The sequence below is a fragment of the Coffea eugenioides genome, chromosome 4 (genome assembly GCF_003713205.1).
Source record: "Coffea eugenioides isolate CCC68of chromosome 4, Ceug_1.0, whole genome shotgun sequence".
NCBI classification, from domain to species: Eukaryota; Viridiplantae; Streptophyta; class Magnoliopsida; order Gentianales; family Rubiaceae; genus Coffea; species Coffea eugenioides.
Window position 1 is genome coordinate 11,722,223 of NC_040038.1, and position 19,945 is coordinate 11,742,167.

At 32.6% G+C, this 19,945-nt stretch overlaps 1 protein-coding gene across 1 annotated transcript; it reads right to left on the reverse strand.

Moving 5' to 3' along the window:
* Positions 1-55: 55 nt before the first annotated feature.
* On the reverse strand, positions 56-5,967 carry LOC113768373 (tryptophan aminotransferase-related protein 2). Its single transcript, XM_027312710.1, has 6 exons — positions 5,574-5,967; positions 4,841-5,345; positions 2,398-2,701; positions 1,046-1,326; positions 506-810; positions 56-399 (listed from the first exon to the last, which is right to left on the reverse strand). The coding sequence occupies exons 2-6, from the start codon at positions 5,074-5,076 to the stop codon at positions 215-217; spliced, it is 1,311 nt and encodes a 436-aa protein (XP_027168511.1). The 5' UTR covers positions 5,077-5,345; positions 5,574-5,967; the 3' UTR covers positions 56-214.
* Between the last annotated feature and the right edge of the window lie 13,978 nt (positions 5,968-19,945).

Here is a 19,945-nt window from a genome sequence, read left to right on the forward strand (position 1 = left end):
ACGCCCATGAGCTTGCATACATGCACACATTGACCTAAAAATTAAAAAACGATCCTTCCAAAATAAAATGACAATACCGAAAAGATTATATGATAGGTTAAATGAAGAAAATGACTAAGATCCTTATCATTCTAGTTCTTTACAAACACGTATGTCTAAAATACTAAACCCTTTTCCCTTCTATATGACAAAGTTACCCTACCTATGATGGCTCTCAAGAGTTGATCATAGATAATCTATCTGTAAACCGATCAAAAATTTCATCTCGGGCCATCATGCTGATCCTCACATACTCTGGACCAACTCCAAAATGCTTACCTCCCCTCGTTAAAATCTTGTGGCAACGTAGGAAGCTCTCACAATCCTCTATGTCCCTTTCACATTTTAACCATGCAAAAGCTGAAGGAGAGGGGGGAAAAGGAATAGTTGGAAGCATCAAGAGGATTAGTTACGAGATGATAAACAGAAAAATCCAGTATGGCTATTATCATTATATTGAGATTACCTGGTTGTGGCTTGAAATGATGACCGCTGAAACGACAGGTACCAGAAGGAAAGCTGGGTAAACTGAAAAGATCACTTCTATGCACAGCAGCTCTAAGCTGTGCCCACCTCAGTGCCATGAGATTATACCCAAATTCAAAGAAATTATCGCTTTGTTTAGATTCAGGACCATGTTCAATGCTATCAGCCACATGATTTAGAATCTTTGCTGCACGTATCTGTGAATCCTTTGACACACCAATGGTGTTTAACTCTATATACTTAGTCATCCTTTTAGCAACTTCTTCATCTTTGACCAGAGCCCAACTGAAAATTAAGTGAAAATTGATAAAGCAGCTGATTTCCTCCTAGTATGCATCTATAAGGATGACAACGCAATAAACTGTCTGCTGCTCAATCATGTATCTGTGAATGCACTACTTTTTCAGGTAAATTAACTGATCATAATGCAGAATTATAGGATAATAGGCCTACAGAACGAAAGGCAGAAAAAAGAAGGGGGGTTGTGAGACTGCAATTGTCCATTATCAAAGGAATTTACCCTAGGCGTGTACCAGCATGGCCGGTGCTTTTGGAGAATGTGAACAGCATGATATCATGGTCCGCAGGGAAAGAAATAGGAGTGTATTGTGGCCAGTAGTAAGCCAGGTCATGGACTAAAATTCCTTGTTTGCGGTTAACAACGGCTACTCGTGATGCTCCATCTGGATTGTTAGGAGAAGTTACAAGCTCAATATAGGGTTCATCTTTGCTGAATTTGTAAGCATCACCAGCCCATTTGTAGAGTCCAGACTTCAAAAAATCGGTCATCAGCGGGTACGACTGCAATTCGGTTATAGATTGGACATACATGAGCTTCCACATACTGTTTTTTAGGAGACACAGTTAAGTAATATTGACATAGATGAGCTTCCACAGACAATTTTTTATGAGATATGGTTAAAGAATATCTCTATCCTTAGACTAAGCCTGCAACTTGCTACAATAGTTTGACAAGCATCATTGTTAAGACTACATAATTCAAAGATTACCAAATTCCCTTTACCATGAACCTTTATTTTGCAGCCAGCAACTTGTTGACTAGGGATCATTATATCTGCTAAGGATCGTTGTTCCCATGGATAAACAAACTTTCATTCTTCCTGTGCTTATGTGTTCCATAATTTAGGAGAGTGGAAAGATATCTAGACAAAAAAGTTTTAGAATAAATCTTCCTCATCCTATAATGCATTTAACACTTTAAAAATTCTCAAATTGTTATCCAGGAGATTTATCAGAATGTGGGTATTTGAAGGAGCAGATGATCATGTGAATTTCCTGAGGCAATTGAACATGAATCCTGAAAGTTACCCTGGTTAATTGCAAATTGAGAGTTTTGCCCTTTGAAATTACAAATGGGATGTAGACCAAAAATTGTAAATTAGGAAAAGAATTGTGTCTGATGCAAGTGTATCTAAAATCAGAGTTGGGGAGAAGTTAAGCACAAGAAACCATCCTAATATACAAGTGACGAAAGACGAGAGCATGAAGCCAGACGTGATCAATGGACAGAGGGCCAGCCATAAATCAAGAGGTCTGGAAATGAGTAATGCCTAATTGAAGGTTTCCACTTTCCAAAAAAAGAAAAGAAGTATTAACAGATAATTGCTGTGAACATCTTGGCACCACATTAAAACATTTAATGGAAAAATAATGAAAAGTCTGATACAAATCAACTGAGATTATAGAATAAAGCAAGAAGATAGATTATCAAATTGTGAAGTTTTTGGGTTGAATTTGTTAGTTTGCTTTGGATTCAAGAACAAGAATGCCAGCTTTTGTCAATCACATAAACGTCCCTTATTAGGCTTATTGAACAACAAATGAATCAAACCTTAAAATCTACAAACTCACAGAATAAAATGGAGCAGCTGACACCACACTCATCGGTTCTGAAGCATTTTCCGGACAGAGAGCATATAATACAGCTTGATAGAGTTGCGTGGAACCTGTCCCAACCACAATATGACGCCCTTCTGTTACAGCATTCCCAACCTGCTTGTGCAACCTAACAATGGCATTCGCAAATGCAGACTCCAGAAACCAGCAAATGTTTCGGACATCAGAAAAATAACTTATCAGTTGCCAGCCCGAGATCACAACAGTGGTTCTGTCCCCCATCTGCTGCCAATACCTCTCATACATTGTCGGATCACCGCTGCATAGGATTACAAACATAATTAACAATTCCTGCATTATACCATTCATAGTTACCCCACATTGTTAGAACTTTCAAATGAGTCTGAATATTTAAAATTTTTAACCGATATTCTTGATTCCTGCACCGTCCTCAGTAGACCCAGACAACAGATGGTCCATCCAGGTTCTTGCCTACTAAAAGTATACAATGAGCATATTTGAGTACCATTATGCCTTGGAATCATATGCATGAGGCCGCCTATAAAATAAACAAAATGGGCTGTAGCAGGGATTTGTAACACATTTCAGTGGCTGAAATGAATGAAGGGTCAGGCTCTGCATGCAAAATTGCTACTTAAATAAACACAATATACATGAATCAGACTCGTAATTGGAAAAAAAAAGAAGGTAAAAAAAAAATTAGCAAGTTTTCACTGTGGTCCTCATCAATGCAACGATTCAAATATGGAATGGAAGGTGGGTATGGAAGCCAACTCCAGTGGGTCCAATCTCCACTTAAAGGATCAAAATCATTGATTGAATGAAAGGTTAGCATCAGGACCAAAATTCATTCTCCACATTGAATGTTGAGGACCGAATAATGGTCCAATCTTGACAAGCACTACACGTTTTAGGTTCCTAGTTCTCATGCATTAAACTTGCAATGGACCTAATTTGACTTTAAAATTTTCTTTAAATGCTAAGCTACACCCACCTAAACTCTTTAGATCCCAGCTTTGCTATGGTATAAAAGGGGGTTTTTTTATAAAGAGTAAATTTTATATACACTGACAGTGCATACACTATCACCGTTGAATTCATGACACATGTGCAAAAATTAAATTTTAAATTCAAATTTTGCATAGTTATCATTCATCCAACACTGACAGCGTAGGAAAGATCAATCCTTTTATAAAGTGAAATACAAACTATTTAGACCCCCAACTTTAGTCTTACAGACCCCTTCAAAAGACAAAAAGCATGCATGAAGCAAATGCGCAAGGCCAAGAAAATGACCCACAAGAACAAAAAAATTGTACCTCCAATTTAATGTAGCCTAAATAAAGTGACTTTATGCTTAACATGGTGGCACTGGAATCCAAATCAACCCAAAAATGAAAGGTAATGAAGAGTTTTGAGTAGTTTGAGGTCCGCTAAGAAGTTAGTACTAGTGAGCACAAGATTGATGGTGCTGGTCAATGCAAGAAGCAAAGGACCACCACCACCACCATCCATGGTGGCATGCTTGTATCTTGATACCAGTAGATTCTTTGGGAACAGAAAGCATAAGGGAAGGAAGAAGCAAAGCAAATTGTCAAAGTACAAAGAGAGCAAGCTTTCTTACAACGTATCATAACACGCACCATTGGATTTCACATTTTTGATATTACAGCCATCAAAGACTTGTCTTTGTCTCCCAAAGTGACAAAACGTGAATCACTGACTCTGGCAATTATGGCACCTGAGTGAATCCTAGCAAATATCGGACGTCTTTAATACTAGTAATAGAAAACTTCATGGGACATCTGCTAGAGCTACAAAAGTTGACCCACTCCAACAAAATGAAAATAAATAAGTAGGAAAAAATAGTTAATAGTAGTAAAACTCAATTACAAAGCAGAACCACAAAAATAATACTACTAGGAAATCTTGATGGGATATCTTTCTAGTGATGCTAGATGGTATGTAAAAAAACCAATTTCTCTTAGTAAAAGAAATCCGAAGGATCCTCTGAATGAAATTTTATGACTCCTCCCACTGACCTTTAAGATATTCTAATACTGAACTCGATCCCCAATGGAGAAGGGAAAAAAAAAAGGTGAAGAAGAATAGTAAGAGTGAAGACAGAGACCAGAGCCAGAACACTGAGCCATTGACCGACCAAAACTAAAAACTAAAAAGGCAAAACATACAGAGCTGGGGCCTTGGTCAAATCTTTTTCTTCTCTTCTCCTCTATTTACCCGCCCCCATCCCGCCCCACAAGCAAAAGAAAAATCAAATAAAGCACAGGAAAACAGCAAAACCAAATGAATTTTGCAGCAGAAGAGGTGCAGATGCATTGCAAAAAGGAGGATGGATTGATGGATAAGTTGTACTCAACCAAAAGAAAAATGAAAACCAAGTTGGAATTTTGGGAAAATAAATGCTACCACTCACTGATCAAGATTGATGATACTCCCATCATCTTGAGCTGCTGGTGCTGCTGTACTAGTTGGTAAAAAGGATGAATACGACACCGTTTTAGAGCCTGCATCATCCTTGACCTTCTTTACATGCTTTTCCTCTCTTGAAACCTCCATGACTCTCGAGATCAAACCAACATTTAAGGCCAAAGAGATCACCAGCAAATGCTTCAGTGACATCATTTTCAACATATTCTGCTGACCCGTCATCTTCTTAACGAAAAACTGCAATTCTTCCCTTCCAGACAAAAGTATAGCCTTCAAGATGTGATTGTGATGAGTGAATGAGCTAAAGCTGAGCTGGGATCAAGAGCGTAAAGACTGAGACTTTAAAAGTAGACTTTCAGGATTCAAGTGACAAGTGTAGGGTGGAAAGAGAGATCCTTTTTGGTGCTTTGGTGCTTCACAGCTCTACTTTTCTCTGTTGCAGAAGTTCAATAACTCCCTGGAGACAAATTCCTGTCAAATACTGATATTTTCTGCAAAAAGCAACAAAAAGGGAAAAATGCTAAAGATTCAGTCAGGCTGGAATATTCTTCACCCATGATTTCTTGCACTAGTACTTGGTTTTTACTCCATTTAGGCCTAAAATGGGTTCCAGGAATTTGAATATCGAACAAAACAAGAAATCAAAAAAATCCCAAAAATCATTTTTTGTTCTATGTATCTTCTTTAGAAAGATAGAAAACAAGATGATAGGTGCAAACCTGAATAGAGAAAATGAGCTTGAGGTGTTCAGATCATCTGGAGAAAAAGGATGAATAAAAGTGCATTAAACAGAACTCTCAAAAGTGGGCTCAATAGACTTTGTCAAGATAGTAAAAAGAAATAGGATATTTTGCCTGAAAAATAGCTTCTCTCAGATTAGATACTTCTATCTATTTCGCCTGAAAGAAAGAAGATGTTCAGTTGAACTGCGCTTCCTTTTCAGCTTTAATCTCTCCCTTGATCTCTTTGCTTAGGTGTGCATTTATATACTACCACTACTCATCGCACTGAAGAGTAAGAGAACGGGTACTACTCCCTCTAATATACTACTAAAGTATTTATAGAAGTGCGAGAAAGAAAGGGGATGGCCTTGCTTTGGATTTGCTGATTCTTTGCTGGCGTAGCGTTGCGTCTTCGATGGAAGAGAAAAAAGCTGCTTCTTTTATTCTTTCTGTTCCTATTCCTCTCCAGTGTTGCATTTTTATATATTTGTGTGTGTGTGTATATATATATATATATATATATTGATTGGGATTAGAATTAAAGTTTGAATAGGAGATTATTTGAAATAATATTTTGAAAATATAATGTAACACTTTTACAATGTGATGTATGTAAGATAAAATGGTAATTAAAAAAATAAAAAAGTTGTTAAAAAATGTGTTTGTGATATAATAAAAAATGTTTTACAAATAAAACTCAAGCCAAACACATTCTAAGGGGAAAAGACAGATTTTTTTATATTCTTATTTATATGTTAAACAACATTAAAATAAATTCTGAATTGCTTTATTTGGAGTAGTGACACTAAGTCCCTATAACTCCAAACATATTTTAATTCAAAAATTTCTTCAATATTTTGGAATTCTTTGAACATTAGTTTACATCTACACTTATTGTAACACTTTGTATGATGTGATAGTATATAAGATAAAATAGTAATCGGATAACATGTTTAAAAAATATTTCAAAAAGTTGTTTCCAAATGTTTTTCTTGTTAAACTAACTATGTACATGTGAATGTACAACGCAACGGGAATCTCAATACACTTACCTCTAACCATTGTTATCAAGTATAAGTTGATCTTTTCAGGTGTCTTTGACTCCTTCTTGTCTATTCTAACAAAAACAAAATATGTAGAAGAAAGAAAAGTAGAAAGAGAATTTAGAGTAAGAATCTTCTAACCTATGTCTAATCAAAAAGTGTACAATTGATGGAATACCACAAACTATTTATAGGTTAGGCTAGGGACCCTTATTAGCAAATACAAAAATCCCTAAGGTTTTCTTTCATCAAGGAAATCTTGTCAAAATTCATAACTAAGATAATATTTTCTGACTAATTGATTGATTTGATTGATTGAATAAAATATTAATTAACAAAAATATCAATCAATCATTAACAAATGAGAGATACTAATTAATTATTGACAAAATGTCAATCAATTAATCAGAATATCAATCACCAATCATTATCTAATGGGAGATGTTAATTAATTATGATATCAATCACTTTAAAATCAATCATGTGGGTCATAATTGCCTCAAAAGAGACAAGTCTTACATTCTCCCACTTGACCCACATGAAATAGTCAGATAACTTATGAGTGACTAACTACCTAAAAAATGGCTATAAACCTTAGTTGTCACTCACCAAATTCAGCAGTTATGTAACAGTAGTTTAATTAGAAAATAATAATACACGAATCATGGCGGTTATGCTCTCATGACAAACACTTTCATCCATGTATTACAATGTATTATATTTCCTAATCAAGTGCTTTAAAAAAACTTTATGAATAACTTCATATAAGTTATTTAGGGTCCAACTTTATGGATCACATGATCCTCACTTTATACATGAACAACAATATGAACAAAATCATGTAAATATAAATATCTCGAGTGTCTAGACAATAACAATAGTTTGAAAATAATAACAAAATACTAAATGAACTACTGAGTTTCATGTGAGTTATTTGATCATTAACAACTTAGTCGGCAACCTTTAGTTGTTTGATCAACAATAATAACTCCTTACTACTCAATAGCTACCTTTTGCTTTTCAAATAACTATTGAATATCTTATATCGACTTGCCTATTTTGACTCCCACTCTTTCATGTATGCATAATGAAAAGGTATAGTCAATTCAAATATCTATAATGGCCACAATATAATATCGACAAACTTTATGCTAAACAGTAGCTGTCTGTGGTATAATTTCATAGCATCCTTGGTGAATTTATATATTCATTCCAATGCATGATGTGAACATTATGCAATTTTTCACTATTATTACTTAAAAGTAATCAAAGAACTCTTGCATAAAGGTCTTAAGATATATTAACTATCTTTTACATTCTATATTGTGAATATCAATAATAGTAGGGTTTCACAAATATCATGATTGAGAAAAACTCTCATACTACTCCCACTAACCTTAATGTATATTAATTTATTAGAAAAAATTCTTCTAAGACCAAATGAAGAATAAATTAATATACTATTGGGAAGAAATAATTTAAATTGCATTCTCTACAAATGTATTATGGTGACACATGTGTACACTTAATTATCAAGAGTCACGTTAAGAACATTTATTTTCATATTTAATGTAATCTAATAGTGAGTTACTAGTGTCATAATTACCCTAAATAAAATATCTCAAATTTGGTAGAGATTTTGTGGTAATTTGTGACATTATTCCTGAATATGGAGATTTCTCCATTTGTTCCTTATGAAAACACTACCCAATTCATCCTTAAACTTTTGCAGGTATACAACATAATAACCAGAGAACTTCAATTCTCTATAGAGAACACTTTGTCTCCCACTCTTTCAAGGATAACTCAACTAGTAGGTTCAAAGTGGATTTATCTTTATGCGTTTATTTGACAAGGAGTTTTTTAATTAATTGCTTATCTAAAATAATTAAATAATTATTTTGAGAAAAGCTATCAATTTTTCATATACAAAGGAGTCAAATATGAATTCTTACCATTTCAAAACTCCATTCTAGAGTCAAAAGACTCCCACTTACTTCATGTTCTTAAGAAATTTAAATCTCCAGTTCTAAAAATTCTTGAAGTGTAAAGGAATCTAAATTTCTTGAAGTAAGATAGCCTTGTTTCCTTTGTACAGCTTCTTTATGTGTAGGTTGATTACCCTCATAAAACTGAACATAATATTTTAAACTTGATTTCCATCCATACCATAATTAAAGTGGTGTTTAAATAACATTGGGGAAAATTGTTTAAGTATATATTTCAATTTCAAGGCATTACTCATAAGATATAAAGATTGTCAAAATGCTATATCCGCAATTATCTCATTATTTCCTTAATGTATATTGTGACGGCCCCACCTCCCCCTAAGGCGTATTCCAGGGTTCAGCAGGCCGTCTGCCCAACTCTCGCCGGGACTCACTACAGTTCTCAAATAAATTACAACACTCACATCCAATAATATAGGGTACAACCTCCATAATAAACGAAATAACAATTCCCAAACTTAGCACGTATACTTACATACATTCCAATCTCAAATAGTGGTACAATTCCCCAAATAAAACCAAAAGTTCTCAGTTCTCAAATCAATTACAATTACAATATCAGTCACAAATATTACATCAAATACTCATCAAGTGAATCGAATTCAATTTATACATGAGATATCTCTTCAGACACTCTAATAACTCATTACACGCGCTTCCTTTGCCTCGAGCCCTGTGGAGGGGAAATAAATATTTTTGGGGTGAGCTAGAAGCTCAGTGGGTATCCAGTAAAAATCAATAATCAAGTACATTTCACAATAATGCATTAGATGATGGCATGACTCAGTAATCAAATGTAAGTTTATTACTCTTATGAGCCAGTGAAATTCTCTTACTTAGAACTCCAACGCCCAAACAGATCAATTAACAATCAAATAGTAATAGGGAGCCATTGGTGCTCCAAATAAACAGTGGTGGAGACGTTGAGTTTAAGCACAAGACTTCCCAAGAACTCATTGGAGCCAAATCATTTCATGATACACATGCAAGCATTCATGATATGCAATAGAGTAAGCAATGCAAGAAATAGTTCGGAAGTAATTTTGAAAATAGTTTTGGAATCACTCACCAACCATAACTCATGAACCTCGTCCATCACAGACATTGCCTTGTTTAAGTCCAAGCCTTTCATTTCTACCAAGAGCCCACTCACTTAAAGCAATCAAATGCTCTCAAAGATTGGACAGCACTTCCTCTTAATTTCCTTAATTTTCATCTTACAAAACATCACCAATCATATCTCAATTCCACCACATTCTCACATACAAATCATAAGGTATAAAACACACCTATTTAGAGCCACAATACCCTTAAATCTTAACCAATTAAGAGTTCAATAACCAACCATAAGAAAGCCCCAAATTGGAAATCCTAAAACTGAAATTTTTTGCACAAATCTGAAATTTTCCGCAAACAACCACAACTAACACACAAAGGCACCATTTGATACCATATCAAGCTATCATTCCCTGACCAACCAACAATTATCATATAAAATCAGAAAATTCACTAATAAATCAGAAATTAGTCAAACTCTACTTAAAATCATGAAATCATCCACAAAATAGCATATATAATATCTCTAATCCACCAATTAACAATCACTTGAAGTAGATAAGAAATTCTTAGCAAGATACCTTCAAACCTCAAGAAAATTGGTAACTTAGTGCTTCCTCCTCCAAAACAACTCCACCAATAGCTTTAAACCTCCTTAGTGAGCACTTGTATGGAATAGATTACAAAACTAACGGTGAAAACTCAAGATTTGGTGAAGGAAATCAAAGGGAAATAAATGGAGTTTCTCTCTTGTTCTCCCTCTCAAAAATGGTTCAGCCAAGCTAGAGAAAAGAATGAAGAAATTCAGCCCAAAAGCAAGATAAGAACGTTGGAAAACAGCCGGTCAAACCTGGTTGTGGAGGTGCCACGTCACAATCCGACCAAGATTTGGCCAGATTTTCGGCCGGATTTAGGGCAGTGGCGAAATCTATTTTTTTTTCAAAATCCACCAACAATCCGGCCAAGAACTGGCCGGATTTGGTACTAACTTTTTCCACCAAAAATTTTCTTTTCTTCTTCTTTCGGGGCTTCACATACATCTTTTGGATGTAACTAATCAAGCATTGTTTTTACTCATTAGCAATGCTTCATAATTAAGGAATTTATAAAATGAGCACATATAGGATAGTCCTCTAATTTTGTGTGCTTTTATTTTATTTTCTATTTCTCCAATTTCAAATTTTCTTTCTCGTTTGAACACTTACAAATGTATCAAATATTGATCCTTTATCAACTAAAAAATGAACTTTATATTTGATGAATGGTTACCTAATAATGAGATAAATATCTCTCACCAATCAAAAAGAATAGAAAATAATTCACAAAATTTTAGTGTTATAATGAAACTCTTATAGCATCAATAATGGTTGAATAATCTGCTTTACTTATGCAGTCTATTTGAAATATTATAGACAATAAATCTAAATTCTTTAAAGATTTATGATTTGTCAACTCTTTATTTCCTTATAGAGATTTGTCTCAATCTCTTATGCAAAAATGTAAGGAGTTTCCTCAGTGATAAACATACTTGCTGCCAATATAATTATTGTAGTCAAGTGTAGTATATTACTCAATTCAATGGATGGTATTGAAAACTTTAGAATTAATAACTTCAAAATCTACTACTGGATAATGAGGTTCATAATCATACCCCAATAGTAATTAATTTGAAAATAGAAATTCTAAAGTAATAAGAAAATAATGTTTTAGAAACAAAATAAATTTTCTTGAAATAAGCAATAATACATCACTTATTTTTATGCAAACATTTTTTAGTTTCTATAAAGAAACTTTTATTCATTTTTCATATAATTAGAAACTTATTATACTGGCAGCATAAATTGACAGTTTTAGCCAATTCACCAAATATATTACAATTTGTAACACTCAACAATTGAGATTTTTTTTGTTGAGTTACTTTCTTTCAAGGTAGAGTATCAAATATCATTCTCTTACAAACAACGCTGGTCTTTATTGTTGTTTGACTCAATGAGAACAAAATTACCTTTCTTTCCATTTCTTCTTTCATGAAGGTTAAGTTTCTCTTATTTCTTAACCTCTTTATCTTTTCTTAATACACATGGTTAAAACAAGTAATTAACCATATATCTTTATGTGTATTCTAAAAGTTCGAATGGTTAAAAAATTCTGTATGAAAGAATCAAGAATGAAATGCTATAGAAATAACTCAATCTCAATTTGATGGGATTTTAATTGATGATACAGTAAAATTCTCAACTCTAAGAAATGAGCTAAAATACATTTCAATAGTTAAGTGTCGCAAAAGAAAGCCTTCTAATAGTGCTAGTTAAAACTTGCAACAACTTCTTTATGGATTTCACGCAAGATTTAACTATAAATAATTAGGGTTTGAACCCTATTCTATATGAATATGAGACAAAATGAGCAAACTATTAAATTGCTCCCAATTCTCATACTCAACCTCTATATTAGCAAATATATCCACATTATGAGAATGGTTTGTTCATTCTCATGAAAGTGCTAATTTAAAACTTGCACCAAAAATAAAAGAGAATAAATTTAAAAATCAAGGTGATAAGAACCATAAAATCATTGGAATGAAACACTGAATTAACAAGCAAGAACTATATCATAAAAAAGTTATGAAATTTGTACCTTGATTTTGAATCAACCTTATGTCAATTCAAATAGTAAATTCAAACCTTTCTGTGGACAAGTGTTGCAAACATGCATAGAATTTATTTTACTTAATCATAAAACTAGTAATCTAGAACAATGAATTAAAGAAATAATTCGTGCCTATAGGCATAGAAATATCTCTTAATTGACTGTCTAATTTACTATCTTATGTCAATTAATTTCATCAAAATAATTACCTCCCTGTGAGGCCGGATAACTATCTCAATGAATTAATTGCAACTTGATATAGATGCCATTTTTTAAATTTTTTTAATCACTCAACAATATGTGAAAAAAAAATGCAAAATTTCTCTAAACACTAATATACTTAAGATGTTGTGGCTACGCCTAAGTATACGGTGTTATAAAAACAAGTGTCAACTAGTCAATATGTTGACTAAAAATTCATCATTTTAATCGCCAAACTGTGGCCCTGTTTGGAATCTCAAGTTTTTTACAAGTTTGTATGCTACTAGTTTTTTAATAACTTTTGCTACAGGAATCCCAAAAAACTTCTCAAAATTTTTTACCTACACACTTCAAAACACAAAAAAAAAAAAAAAAAATTCCCTTCCCCTTTTCTTCTTCTTCCTCCCCCACCCCAACCCACCACCACCTCCGCGCAGCCACCATCGGCGGCCCGATCACCTCTTCCGGTGCCGGTCTTCCTTTTTTTTTTTTCTTTCTCCCTCTCCCCCTCTTCCTCCCCCTCCACTCACAAAGTTTCTAATCTACACACAGGACTTCAAAGCCATATGTGAGCCCACGAGTTCTATAAAAGCTTGTTCATTTAATTAAACTGTAACAATACAAAATTGCATTAGACTGATCCCATAAAATTATCCTTGCCAAGTTTGTATGCAAATCTACCTATAGCACACGAATTTGGGAAAGAAATTCAAGAGATGAAAGCCACTCTACAGTCAAATTTCGACCACACCAATTACTTTTACCCGATTTGATGGCGGGGGTGGCGGGGGAGGGGAGGAGAGGGGGAGAGGAAAAATTGTAAAAAAAAAAAATTTCTGTACCTGATCTGGGCGGCAGGAGGAGGAGAGGAGAGGGAGAGAAAAAAGTAGAAAACAAAAAGTTGAGGAAAGGCTTCTCCATCGCCAGTAGGTGAAGCAGCGGCAGGCGAGGGAAAGGGGAGGGGGAAGGGCAGAGAGGAGGAGAGGGAGAGAGGGAGAAGAGGGTTGGCGAGGAAGGAGAGGTGGGGAGAGGAGATGGGGAGAGAAAAAAAAAAATTTCTGCTGCAAACTGCTTGATGGAGTTTCAGGAGAGGAACAGGGGAGGGGGAAGGGGAAGGGAGGAAAGAAAAGAAAAAAAAAGAAAGAAAAAAATGAAAAAGAAAGAAAAAAATGAAAAGGAAAAAAAGTTTTTTATCTTACAAAAATTTTTCTACAATTTCTACAGTGATCTACAGTAAAGTTTTAGACAAAATTTCAAAAAACTCAGGTTCCAAACGGGGCCTGTATGTGATGAAGAACTTTTCTCATCAAATATGTGGGATACTGTGGCTACTCTCAAATATATAATGTAAGAGTGAAATTCTTAATATGGCATCTTGTTCTTTGTCAATGGTAGAAAAATTTTATACTGACTGAATTTCATTGAATTCTCCTTTCCTTTTTTAATCACTTACTCTTATGTGATTAAAATTATTTACACCGTATATTTGAGATGATGTGGCTACTCTCAAACATAAAGTGTGCTAGACTTTATAAGGGTATCAAAATAGTCAAAAAATCTGTATTTTGACAAAAAATTTCATAATTTCCTTTTTTTAACCACCAACCTTTATATGATTAAAATTCTTCATGCATCAAATAATTGAGATGCAAGACACACTTCATAAAGGAAATTCTCTGAAATTTAAATATAATCAACCACACTAATGTTGACATTATAATATGAGATAAAAGAACATAAGTGTAGTGCACAAAATACTACATAATTTCAAATAACAACAGGAACGTGGAGGCAAACTTATATTGAAATCACGCCTTTAGATATTTATCTCATAATAAGGTAGCAGAAATTCAATAAACTTGCAGATCCATTCATATAAGTTAACCAATTATCTTGCATAGATTAATATGATATTGATCCTTTGATTATTGAATATAACAACTCTTTGTATATTTCTCGAATTGTTATATTGTATTGATAACAACAATCAATACATGTAACCCTTACAATCACAAATATGTAAGTCCAAGAAACATTCAAATTACTTGCAATCATACCAAATTATTGGAGGAAATTTGGATGAATTATATAACCAAATAAGATATCATATGAATGATACATATACATAGGATTAGTCAATAAATTTCAATTATTGAGAAAATGGACCATAAATCCCATGGCAAATTAAATTCGATTCGTTCAAACTTGATACGAATCTCTAAAATTTTTATCAGATTGTCAATAAACTATGAAATTATAAGCTGAACAACATGGTTAGAGGTTGGCTCTAATACCACATGTTAAACTAATTGTGTACATGTGAATGTACTACGCAACGGAAATCTAAATACACTTATCTCTAACCATTGTTGTCAAGTACAAGTTGATCTCTTCTTGTGTATTTGACTCTTTCTTGTCTATTCTAACAAAAATAAAATACGTAGAAAAAGGAAAAGTAGAATTTAGAGTAAGAATCTTTTAGCCTATGCCTAACCCAAAAGTGTACAATTGATGGAATACCACAGACTATTTAAAAGCTAGGCTAGAGACCCTTATTAGCAAATACAAAAATCCCTAGGGTTTCCTTCCATCAAGGAAATCTTGTCAAAATTCATAATTGAAGATAATATCTTCTGACTAATTGATTGATTTGATTGATTAATTGATTGAATAAGATATCAATTAATAAAGATATTAATCAATCATTAACAAATGAGAGATACTAATTAATTATTAACAAAATGTCAATAATTAATCAGAATATTAATCACCAATCATTATCTAATGGGAGATGCTAATTAATTATTGACAAAATGTCAATCAATTAATTATGATATCAATCACTTTAGAATCAATCATGTGAGTCATAATTGCCTCAAAAGAGCCAAGTCTTACATTTCTGGCTATGATTTGTTAATACAATTGTGGATATGATAAAAAGGAATAGTGATGCCTAATTGAAATTCCATATGGCTGCAAATTAACGTGAACATAATGCTTGAAACATGGAAAAACATTAGGTATCAAAATACATCGTACCCAGTATATTTTAGTTAATTGGGCCTTGTTTGCATATATTTTTCTTAATGGAGTTTAGGAGTTCCAATTGTATATTTCCACTAGTTTATTAATCTTGTAATGTGTCTGCTTTAGTTCTCCTTTTGTTTTTCCCTTCTGATATATTGCCTTATTTCGTTTGTCCCATTTCTTTTTCCTTCCTTTTTTTCGAACACAATCAACGTTTTCACTTTTGCTTCTGAAATTTCACTATTTTAAATTAAATTTTATTCAAATAGGAATAGAAAAAAGTGATACATTTTCCATTCACAAAGGGGCATAATTTAGACCTAAAATGAACAAGATTCTATTAACTAATTTCTAGGTCTAATTGATATGGTTTTTACTGATGAGTAATATTAATGATATCTATTTTAATGTGCTATATATAATAATTTGAATTTCTTTACGACTCATAATTTTATTAATTTACATTAATTAATGTTTAGCTATGTAATGGAAAAAATAAGCACTTATTTTTATGTACTTGAAATTTTCCTTTATCTATTTCTTGTTGTAGTGTTTTGCTTTTTCCATCGTCTTTACTCTCCTTTCCAAATTTAGAGTGGGAGGCAGATCAATATTGTCAATTTGCTTTTGATTCTTAACATCCCACTGGGCTTGATTCCATTTGTGGGCACAAAAAGAATAAATAAAAATAAAAGGACACAGACGAATCTCACATTTCTTGTTTATCTAGAAAAAGAGCACTGGACTTGATTCCATTTGTGAGCACAAAAAGAATAAATAAAATTAAAAGGACACAAACGAATCTCACATTTCTTGTTTATCTAGAAAAAGAGCATTTTTCTGTAAAAAGTCTGAGCAGGTTCGTGTTAACAAAATATGTCATTTTTTGAATTATCAATTTTACCCTTATTATTAAGGGCAAAATGGTCACTGTATAGTTATAATTTGTGATTTTTTGCAGAAAAAATTTTACATTTTTTTATGAACATATTTTTCGATCACCTTTTTATCACATACATCAAATTGTTAGAGTACATTTTTCTACAAAAATTCCTAAAAATAGCAATACAAACGTTAATGCAGTTGGTTTGATTTGATTTCTCCATGTTTATCTAAATCTTCATATCTATCTAATGGTATTTGAAACACTTTAAAACTACTATATATCTGCTGCAACACTTCTCCCTTCACCATTGGTAAATAATCATGATTTCATTTTAGTTGAGTAATCCCAATTTTTTTTTCATTTCACAAATTTTTATGATTTTTTCTCTTTTCATGTTTACATATTGTTCATATTTCTTAGAGTATCATATCTTTCTCAAAGTGCGCAAACATCGAGTGTGCCCCGATCACTAATTTTGTTATAGTGCTTTTGCGTTTGCATTAACTTATAAAAATATTTTGGAAAAATGACCTGTTTCATCCCTCACATTTTGCAAAAATATTCTTTTCGTCCCTCACTTTTAAAATGAAGCAAATTCGTCCCTGATATTTAAAAATTAAAGCTATTACATCCCTGAACTTAATTTTCAATTTGAATCAAACCATCCAATAACCCAATAATAAATTTCGGAAATAGAATTGATAGATCATTCGCTCAATTTCATCATATTCACATGACATTTATTAAACCAAAAAAATAAAAATTATAAAATAAAAGGTCATTCTTTGTCTTGGAATGGTAGAGTTTTTTTTTTTTGGTAAATCTTTTCATGCACCGTTAGTATATCCACTTGCGAATCTAGATATGTATCATAAATATAAAATTTGGTGTTTAAATTTAAATTAAAATGATATGGCAGTACATAAAACCGTCAATGTATACAATGATAATGTAGGAAAGATTAATCTTTCTTTTTTATGTTATAATTTTTTATTTTTTATTTTTAGGTTCATTAAATTTCACATGAATATCAAGTTGAGTTAACCAAATAATCTATCAATTACACCCCCAAAATTTGTAATCAGGTTGATTGGTAGTTTGATTCAAATTGAAATTTGGGTTCAGGGATGTAATAATTTAAGTTTTTAAATGTCAAGGACGAAATTGCTTTATTTTAAAAGTGAGGGACAAAAAGAATATTTTTGTGAAATGTAAAGGATGAAACTGATCATTTTCCCAAATATTTTTAGTTTGATTTGTTCTCCTTTGTTTTTCGTAGAAGTTACTTTTATTCCATCCTGTTTTGCTTGTTTCGTCTTCTTTGCTTTCCCAATATAGCACTAAGTGCCATTATAGTTGATTGACGCACATTGAATATTGAATCCCACATTTTTTGAACTCTTAAAATTAAATTACAGAAAGGGACTTCTTTTGTAGTGGTATTGTGTTAGCTTTAATATCCTTTCTTTTCTTGATTCTTTTGTTTGTCCTATCTTTATTATTGTATAAAGTGGTATTCCCACTACTTTCTTTTTTCCCTCTCAAAAGCCAAAATAGGAAAACCAAAAAAGTACTTTCATTTCATTGATTTATCAAGAACAGTATTATATCTGCATGTGCCGGAATCATACTTACATGGCTTTTTTCCCCCATACTTTATGACTTATTACTAAATAAAGGCTGTGAAAATATTCTTTCGTATTATTTGGTGAACGATTGCGTAGTAGTCTATCTTTTTTGTTTTTTTAGTGAAAATTAGCGGTTTCGAACTCGAGACCTCTCATTTATATTCTTTTATCTCTGTGTACCCAATTCAACCCATCTCTCCCTCAAGTGGACTATCTTAGTTACTCTTCAAAAGAAATATTACTCCACAAAATTTTATGTGGAGCAATACTCAATCGCATAAACTATTTATGTAGATATAATTTCCTGCCAATGCATGTATTTGGCTTGTGCTATATTCATGGGCAAAGCAAACCACCCCTTGCCACCCCTCAACTCCTAGAAAATTAAAACCTTTGCCCTCAGGAAAATCGGTAGAAACCTTTTTCTTTATAGTAAAGTTTAGATATGTATAAAGTTTGCCCCACAAAATATAAAGTTCTAATATTTTTTTATGGTTACAATATGCCTGAAGAAAATTTTGTGACAACTATCACTGTTCTATTAACGGATAATGACCGAGAAGGAATACCAAATTCTTGATCCTAAGCGACAATTTTAATGGCAGTTAAATCTCAGGAGTATTTGTTAAATGCTTTGACATTCAAGGGGGTTGAATGTAGGTTGGTCAAATAGTGGAGTAGATTTTGCAATTTGTTCAAACTAAAAGTGGAGATAAGTTAGCTTGTGAACTAATACTACTTAATGAGGACTAATCATGGGCTAAGTAGATAGATTAACACTCCCAGTAATAAGTAGAGGTTATTATATTCAAGTTGACCATTCAATCAAAATGAGATGTAACTTGTGATATAAAGATATAGTTAGTGCACGAATGGTCAATATCATCTATATGGGATATTGGAGATTGACCAAAGCATGATTATGATTAGCACCACTTAATGTTAATCTGATAATTAATTTAATAATTAGAGCATATTTTAAAGTCAACCTTTGTTTCTAATCTACTAAAGAGTGTATATATTATGCATCTAATCGCCCATAGTGTACTCCTATTTCATAAGAAAACATTAGTGAATCTCACAACTCAAAGATAACAGTAAAACTCCACATGGAATATTGTTGGTTGACTTCGACCACAATCGAAGTCTTAAAATGATTTACATTCTTGGTCAAACTTTGCTTTCGGTGTAATGATTTTTAAAAAACCCTTAAATTTTCAATGCATGATACTACAACATCTCAATGTGTAACATATGACTAATTACCTCACCTAGTTATGATCTAAAAATTAAATATTTTTTTAATTATTTTTTTATCTCACATACATTGTATCGTTATAATATATTTTATTATGAAAACTCCATTCTTAAGCAAGAGAAAGTGACTGCTGCATTTTTCAACATACGCTAGTATTTCTAAATTGCTTACCAACGAGGGACTGTTAACAGCGGAACTAAAACTCGAACTTCTCTTAGACAAAGATGAATGAGCCCTGCTAGCTAAATGAACCCCCATTGTTGGGCTAATATGTTAAAACTCCCAAGGATTATTTTGGAACTTTGAAAGTGTTAAAACACTTCTTTCCGTTGTTATGATTATACTATTACAAGAGTAAATCTTATATATACTGACAGTGTATACACTATCATGGTTGGATATATGATACGTATACAAAATTTGAGTTTCAAATTCAAATTCGGATTATGTATCATGCATTTAATATTAAAAGTGTATACGCTCTCAGTGTATAAAAGATTAATCCATAGTATTATAGACAAACCAACTCAAGGCTTCAAATAAGTTTGCAACAAGATTTAAAGCTGCAGAGACAAAATGCAAATTCAGGGTAGTCTTGTGTTCAATGCAGTT